The 9297-nt window shown below is 35.2% G+C and overlaps 1 protein-coding gene across 2 annotated transcripts in view; it reads left to right on the forward strand.

The window, feature by feature from the left end:
- The window catches only part of LOC136037355 (zinc finger protein 845-like), a 50968-nt gene extending 42288 nt beyond the window's left edge, over positions 1–8680 (forward strand). Inside the window, exons 10-11 of one of the 2 annotated variants that reach the window (XM_065720049.1) lie at positions 552–653; positions 6569–8680. In XM_065720049.1, the coding sequence (XP_065576121.1) occupies positions 552–653; positions 6569–7899 (1433 nt within the window). In that variant the 3' untranslated portion in view covers positions 7900–8680. The remainder of the gene's footprint in view (positions 1–551; positions 654–6568) is intronic. The other variant, XM_065720050.1, reaches the window with a different exon arrangement.
- The last annotated feature ends 617 nt before the right edge of the window (positions 8681–9297 follow it).

The following is a 9297-nucleotide window of genomic DNA, read 5'->3' on the forward strand; positions in this document are numbered from 1 at the left end:
AAGTTTTTATGTAGGCCAACTTTAAGTTTTTATGTAGATCCTTTGTCTAAGAGGGCGAGGGTTCGAATCCTTGTGTACCCAATTATTTAGTTTGGGATGGGGTCAGTGGCGCGACTCTGTAAGCTCAGCCAGAGTCGATTCAGCTCTAAATGGGTACCTGAAGAAATCTGGGGAAGGTAAACAGCAAGAGTGTGCGAAAGCACAGTATGGTTGGGCCCCCAACCCCCCGTTGCACTTCCTGGTTGAAGGGCCAAGAAACGAAGGGTAACACCGCCGGTAGGGACTGTAAAGTCTAATGTCGTATTCTTTACCTTACCTTTAACCAGAATTCGGTAATTTATTGAGTATTATATTCCTCTTGTTACATTTTTGTCACTCGGTATTCGCTGAAAACAAAAATAAATTGGTGCAATGAAGCCTAGTTGTCATTCTTCTGATTCTGCTATTCAAATGTAAGATAGGCTCGAAACATGACAATTTTTATTTTTAGCATATAAATAAGAGCATTATGCGTTACCAGTAATATTGAAACATACGTTTATTTCTTTCAGAAATGGAACACGAACAACCTAGTTGCATCTTGTTGAATAACACCGAAGATGTTGTTCAGGAAGAGCCTAATCGACCTATTATTCCAGTGGAAAGAATTGAAGGTTAGTCTGATTGATTTAAATCTAACCGGCTAACTTTCTTACTAATCTGGTGTTGGGACCTTATTTTCAATTTATTATATTCAATTCCTTATTGAAACTAAGTTGTGGACTAAAAGCTCCTGATAGGATTTGCATTTGTAAATTAAATTTTTTTATTTATTAGAAGAAGAAGAAGTTTATTATTATTTTTCAATGCAATACAAAATACAATTCAAAATGGAATTACAAGACACTTATTCCCCCTCGAAAGGCTCCATGACCAGGGATACAAGGGGGTGCATGGCCAGAGATACAAGGGGGGTATTTGAAGATTGATATAGATGTTTCTGATTGTGATTGATCTAATAAAGACCTGTTAATGAAATAATAGCAAATAGTGTTTTCCCCCAAATATTCAACTTCACAGATCTTACCTTTTTTTTAGCAGTCCTTTGAACTTTTCTTTACTGTCACATGATATTTCACTCCTACTTGAATCATAAATCGATTTCAGTTTTTTTTTTTTAAATAAAATATGTATAGAAAGAGGGTGGAGTAGGCAATATTTTCTCTAGTATTAGCGCCCAAATATTAAGTCTTAAGACCCTTTAAGACCCTTCGATACCATAAATGATCACCCTATCTCGTCAATTATATTTTTTAGTTCATGTGGCTAAATTATTCAGAACTGATAGGACGGTCTTGTCATAGCTTGGATAGCTTTGATCAGAGATCAGAATAAGCAATAGAAAACTAAAAGCTGACACCTGCTTTCCTGAAAATCTTAGAAAAAACCATGTAGCGTCCCTCGTTTTGTTTCAGAAATAGAGATATTCAGATCTAATGAAACCTACGTTACTGGAAAGTACGAGTTTTGTTTCTTCTGATTAAACGGAAGAGAATGGATAAGAGATCAGAATAAGCAATAGAAAACTAAAAGCTGACACCTGCTTTCCTGAAAATCTTAGAAAAAACCTTGTAGCGTCCCTCGTTTTGTTTCAGAAATAGAGATATTCAGATCTAATGAAACCTAGGTCACTGGAAAGTACGAGTTTTGTTTCTTCTGATTAAACGGAAGAGAATGGATAAGAGATCAGAATAAGCAATAGAAAACTAAAAGCTGACACCTGCTTTCCTGAAAATCTTAGAAAAAGCCATGTAGCGTCCCTCGTTTTGTTTCAGAAATAGAGATATTCAGATCTAACGAAACCTACGTCACTGGAAAGTACGAGTTTTGTTTCTTCTGATTAAACGGAAGAGAATTTTATTTCTATAGTTAAGAAAAGGACACTCCCTGAAAAGTATTCTAGTATACATGCATGGAAACTGTAAAAAATCAGCTCAAAAGAAGTATTAATGATTAATTTGACAGCTTTGGAAGTTTATTGCTGTGCTAACTGCCTTGATTGATATCATTACCGACACAGGATGTTCATTACTTATGCTACTTTATTTATGTACATTATTATGTACATAGTATATAGTACATTTACATTTAAAGTACATTTAAATTTAAAGTACATTTAATGTACATAGTACATAGTACATTTAAAGTACATTATTTATGTACTTTGATTAGACAGCTTTTCGCTTAACTATTAGCAGCAGATTATAATAATAATAATAATTTATTTGTGACCCACTTAAAACAGCGGAGTATAAAACAAACACACAGAAAAAAAAATTCTGATAACACATTAAATTACTGTAGAAAACATTTTAGAAGACCATGAAAAGGGTTAATAGTAAAATGTATCGAGTCGGATAGTTTCTGGTGTAGCACTTTAAGTTTATTTAATAAATCTGGAGCCCCGAAATTTGTTACCATATCACTGTTCTTGTACCAGGGAGGAAGATATAACAAAAATCGGAGGAAACGAAAATAAGATGACTTGAGAGCCTTTAAATTTTTTCTTTTTAAAACAGGATACAATCCAGAAAGATATAAGACCAAGTGATCACAAAAGCAAGAATAAATTTGTGAAAGGGCTTTACGGTTGTATTTCCCCCTGTTAACAACAATTTTAGAATAACCCACTTGAAGTTTAACCTTAGCATCAGAAACAATTTTATTACGAAAAGAGTCTAAATTGTTAGTAAGGGTAATGCCCAACCACCTTAAAGAAGTCACACACGGAATGCTAAATTCAGAACAATTAAGTCTAGAAGATTGGTTAGGAGAAGGATCAAAATGAAGGGATTAACATTTATTAGGGTTAAGGGTTAGACTTACATTCGAGAAAGCAGTAGAGATAGAACGAACAGAAGCCGAAAGCCCAGATTTAGTTCTACTAATGAGCAGAATATCGTCTGCATAAGCAAGATATGAGACATTTGAACTACCTAAAAGGTAAGTTGTTGGAAGACTATTTAAAATATCAGCAATACAAAATGAATACAATTGATTTGAAAATTGATGGAGATAAAACCCCACCTTGTCTCACACCTTGTCTTGCGGAGATCTTTAACATGGAAGGATCAGAAGGAGAAGATTTAAAATGAAGGAAAGAATGACCATACCAAAATTTTAATAAAGAAACATTAGAAAAATTCACTCCACATTTAAGCAAAGAAAATAGGGCTTAGGGGTGAACTACAGAATCAAAAGCCTTAGATAGATCTCAAGAACAAAAATAAAGATCATAGCCCTTCCCGGAAGCATCAGAAAGCAAAGTAGAAAGAACTTTATGGGCATGCTGACATCCTAGACCACGCTGGAAACCAAACTGGTTAACTCCAAAATTTATATTATCTGTTATAGAAGGGAGAAGTAAATACTCAAGGACTATGCTTAAGGTACAAGAAACAGTAATAGGACGATAAGATGAACATGAAAATGGATCTTTCCCCCTTTTTAAAATAGAAGTAACTCTGCCACACAAGAAACTGTCCGGCACGACAGAACAACACAAACAAATTTGAAAAAGTAGTTGTAAATGCGATATTAAAGGGGTGCAATCAGGTTTTAAATGATTCAGTATTTTTAATACTGAAAACAATACCAGAAGCAGGCCTTCCGCATTCTGACCATATACGCAACCATAACTTTGCACGGTTCTTAATCGACTTCAACTCTGAATCATTATTCCACACAGGTTGACGAGTCCCTAACCTAACTCGTTCACAAGGGACAGCACAAGACTCAGCGTTTTTCAAACACGAAATAATTTGAGAATAGTACAGGTTAATATCGGCAACCACATTTTTCACAGGCACCCACGTCTGGAGCAAATGAAACGGAATACGAATAGAACTAAGTAGTGTAGCAAGCGTCACACTGTAAAGGGCAATATTTCCACGATTCCAATTATACTTGTCGAAACATCGTGAGGGCTTAGGAACAGAGGAATATGCAGGAACATCAGATAGGGAAAACGTAAATGACATCGGCATATGACCAATGTCTTATTCATCCGTATGGACAGACATGCACTTCAGAAATAATGAGACTTGGCGAACAGATTACATGGTCAATATTTGATACACTTCCTGAATGATAAATGCTAGCATAGGACTGATCCTTTGGCACAATTTTTAATCAGGAACTAAATCTAACAAACAGTCAGTTCTGGCCGAGTTATCTAAAATATTGCAGTTCAAGTCACCAACAAGCAGATATGTAAGTTCGGAATCTGTGAATTACTTCACAGCTGAGCATAACGAGGAGCAAGCTTTAGCCAACCGAGTCATAGAATCAATTCCACGTGCATTATGTGGCAAATAAGTGTTAATTATAACAGTATTGCCTAACTGGATGGCAAGAAAATAATCGTTCGAGCATAAGCAAGTGGAATTTAGACCACTTAAACTTCGCTTCACAAAATATGCAAGCCCTCCAGAGGGCCTGCCAAAAGTTGTGTGGGCATTTATAAGAAATAACTGATGTTATGTACTTCGTTGTAGGAAACTGGAACTGGTGGAAGAGAGCAGGTGTTCTTGTAAGCAGACTATAGCGTAGTCATTTGTGAACTCGTCGATCACAGAGGCTTTATTCTTAGTGCCATTAATATTAAAAGAGAGTAGGGATATCGAGCGAGCCATCTCTTGGCAGCAGAAATCACTTTTTTAAGGACTTGACATTTTAGGCTAAACGATACATGCGGACCACCACAATTCACACATTTCGCAGGGAGTTTACAGGGAGAGTCCTTCATAGAGACATGAGGCCCTGAGCAGATTGCACACTTTGGATTTGAACTGGAACAGGCGGACTGGATATGGCTGGGGGATCTACACTTGTGACAGCATCTAGGTGGGGTCAGAAACTCGAATAAGTTCATAGCCGATTTTTAGCCCTGTTTTTAGCAGCCGAGCCTTTGACAATAGATCTTTAAATTCAATCTTGACAACTGTAGAGGCACCAAAACGACTAGCCGATGCTATGCCTGGCTCACTGCAGAATTGGTCAACATCAAAGTCAAGAGGAATTCCTTTAGCAATTCCAAGTATTTTTTTTTGTGACAATCTTAGTCGCACAAGATGTTACCGTATTTTTAATCGAAGAGCAAAAGTCATTCACTGCAGATTTGTCTATATGAACAATCAGTTGGTCTTTTTTTGCTTTTACACTACTAACACATTCATGACCAGTAACTTTATCCAGCATTTCTTTTCTTTTGATTGGATTGTCAAGTGAAGCAGGGATCTTGGAAACCACAATAGTCGCTAGGAAATTTGGTTCAATAAGTTGAGGAAGGGGTGGAAAATGGTTATCATAAACTTCCGCACGAGACGCAACAGCATTAAGGACTTTTTCCATTCGCGTGAGCTTCGAGGATAGATGTGAAAACATCAGGTCAGGAACCGAAGGAACTTCATTAGCTGACAAGATAACATACGTGGGTACGGTTAAATCTTCAGAATCACATTTCGCCAGCAGCTCAAGAATATCACGTAAATGACTCTGTGTAGCCTTATTTCCTGCACGTCTTGGGCAAATTTCTCCAGGCAAAACTTTGTTCCAAAAAGCAGACTTTGCAGCCGCAACAGCAGCTGCATCGAAGAATTCCAAGGCATGCCGAATAATAAGATCATCATCAACACCATTATTTCGGCTAAACTGCAAAAAGTTCAGAACTGGCAAAGTTCTCCGCTCGCCATTATTCCAGAGCGATTACACAATGTCCATTTGAATAATCATTTCTCGAATGCATAACGTCACACACAATTATCACAGGCAAAAATTAGTCTTATCTTATCTAAGTCCGTATCCAAGCCGGTTATTACAATTGTTACGATTTGGCTTAAGAACTTTCACTAATAGATACTGCTAATTGAATATTTTTCTTCACAACTCTGTACTTATTAAGTCACTAAATCACAGGGGATTTAATGTCAATAGCAGTTACATAAACAATCGGATTATAAGTGTCTCTAGGGAAAATCATCCAGGTAGAAGTCTTACTTTATTGAGAGGTTATTATCCAGAAATAATGTGTTCAAACCCAAATTATGGGTTTTGTTGATTTTAAACTCTCCTTAGCTTTTCGAACTGTTGACATATAATAAATTGTCTATGTATTTTTGCTAAATTTGCATCGGAAGCTTCATGTGGTGCAGAAAATATTAGCTAATGGTCCCTTTGTCTTTGAGACTGTCTGCTGAAATGGAGAATCGCAAAATGACATTTATGGTATCGGTATCAAATTGTTGCTGATATTATGGTATTATAATATGTATTATTATTATTATAATATAATAATATATTATAATATATATATATATATATATATATATATATTGTAATGTAAATTTTTCTTACGTTAATAAAAGTTGAACGATTAGAAAGAGAAGCCATAGATTCTCTTTACAATAATAATAATAGTTGAACCTACTACAATAATAGTATTTTTCTCTTCTTCCTTTACAGTAATAAATTTTTATTGAACATTCCTTTATCTTTTTATTTTTATTTTTATATTCCTCTTCTTTTTTAGATGCGTTGAGCTCTTCAATTTCTCATTTAGATGGTCTAAAGCAAATAAAACGTGCAGACATAAATCCAACCGTTGTGCTAGAAAAGTTAAGACCACAATTTATAGAAGAAGTAACAGCTGGTATTTGGCGTTGTGGCTCTTGTGGTAAAGCAGAGACATCTTTTTTGATGTTAGATCTTCACGAAAACACAGGTTGTGAGGAATTGTCACGAATAGAGTGTGACATGTGCCCAGTAGTAACTAATGACTACTTTAGTTTTGTTGCTCATTTTATAGAACATAAAATGGGAAGGAAAAAAAAGTGTCCCATCTGTTTACATGAAAATATTGATGATATGAAGCAGCACTTAGTTTTACTGGGTCATTATGTACCAAAAATGACTGAATTAGACTTACAGATGAATACATCGCTAGTTCTTCCCCAGAAAATATCAAAAAGTACTAGCTTTCAGACGCAAATGACTCTCCAGAATAGTAAAAAAGTACATGAGTGTAATATATGTAAGAAGAGTTTTTCGTCAAAACAGTATTTGGGCTTGCATCAAAGAATACACAGTGGAGAAAAACTGTTTGACTGTAAAATATGCGGGAAAACCTTTATTTATGAGCAGAGCAGGAATATTCATCTAATAATTCATTCTGGTGATAAACCTCACAAATGCTTAGTTTGTGGTAAGAAGTTTAGTCTAATATGGAACATGAAACGTCACATGACCACCCACAAAGATGAAAAACGACATGAGTGTAACATATGTAAGAAGATGTTTTCTTCAAAGGAACATTTGACTATGCATCAAAAAACACACAGTGGAAAACCATTTAAGTGTAATATATGTAAGAAGAGTTTTTCTTCAAAGCACTGCAGAAATATTCACTTAAGAATTCATTCTGGTGATAAACCTCATAAATGCTTAGTGTGTAGTAAGAAGTTTAGTCTACTATGGAGCTTGAACCGCCACATGACCACCCACAATGGTCAAAAACGACATGAGTGTAACATATGTAAAAAGATCTTTTCCTCCAATGAATATTTGACTTTGCATCAAAAAACACACAGTGGAGAATCATTTAAGTGTAATATATGTCAGAAGAGTTTTTCTTCTAAGTACTACGGGAATATTCACCTAAGAATCCATTCTGGTGAAAAACCTCACAAGTGCCTAGTTTGCAATAAAAAATTCAATCTCGTGGGTAACTTAAAGAGGCATATTACTATATTCCATTCTGATGAAAAGCCCCACAAGTGTTCAATTTGTAGTAAAAAATTTAGCCTAAAGTATAGCTTGAAGAGACACATGACTACCATCCATTCTGATGAATTATCAAACTAGTGTTCAGTTTGCAATAAAAGTTCTAATCAAAAGGAAAACGCGTGACTTGCCTTGAGGAACATATAACATATATGACAAACAAATAACTTTAAGAAACACCCGAATCATCGAATCTGGTTAATTATCCCATTAAGTACTCAGTTCTCAGTAAAAGTTCTAATCAAAAGGGAAACACGTGACTAGCCTTGAGGAACATTTGCCATATATGACAAACATATAAATTTAAGAAACACACGACTGTCATTGATTCTGGCTAATTCTCCCATTAAGTACTTAGTTTGCAGTAGAAGTTCTAATCAAAAGGGAAACACGTGACTTGCCTTGAGGAAAATATAACATATATGACAAAGATATAATTTGAACAAACGCACTACTATCATCGATTCTGGTTAATTATCCCATTAAGTACTTAGTTTGCATTACAAGTTCTAATCAAAAGGGAAACACGTGACTTGCCTTGAGGAATATATAACATATATGACAAAAATTCAACTTGACGAAACACCCGACTATCATCGATTCTGGTTAATTATCCCATTAAGTACTCAGTTTTCAGTAAAGTTCTAATCAAAAGGGAAACACGTGACTTGCCTTGAGGAATATATGACATAATATGACAAAAATTCAACTTGACGAAACACCCGACTATCATCGATTCTGGTTAATTATCCCATTAAGTACTCAGTTTTCAGTAAAGTTCTAATCAAAAGGGAAACACGTGACTTGCCTTGAGGAATATATAACATATATGACAAAAATTCAACTTGACGAAACACCCGACTATCATCGATTCTGGTTAATTATCCCATTAAGTACTCAGTTTTCAGTAAAGTTCTAATCAAAAGGGAAACACGTGACTTGCCTTGAGGAATATATGACATATATGACAAAAATTCAACTTGACGAAACACCCGACTATCATCGATTCTGGTTAATTATCCCATTAAGTACTCAGTTTTCAGTAAAGTTCTAATCAAAAGGGAAACACGTGACTTGCCTTGAGGAATATATGACATATATGACAAAAATTCAACTTGACGAAACACCCGACTATCATCGATTCTGGTTAATTATCCCATTAAGTACTCAGTTTTCAGTAAAGTTCTAATCAAAAGGGAAACACGTGACTTGCCTTGAGGAATATATGACATATATGACAAAAATTTAACTTGAAGAAACACCCGACTATCATCGATTCTGGTTAATTATCCCATTAAGTACTGAGTTTGCAGTAGAAGTTCTAATCAAAAGGGAAACACGTGACTTGTCTCGAGGAAAATATAACATACATGACAAACATATAACTTGAAGAAACGCACTACTATCATCGATTCTGGTTATTTATCCCATTAAGTACATAGTTTGTAGTAAAAGTTCTAATCAAAAGGGAAACACGTG

Source organism: Artemia franciscana, chromosome 16 (assembly GCF_032884065.1).
Source record: "Artemia franciscana chromosome 16, ASM3288406v1, whole genome shotgun sequence".
Taxonomy (NCBI): domain Eukaryota; kingdom Metazoa; phylum Arthropoda; class Branchiopoda; order Anostraca; family Artemiidae; genus Artemia; species Artemia franciscana.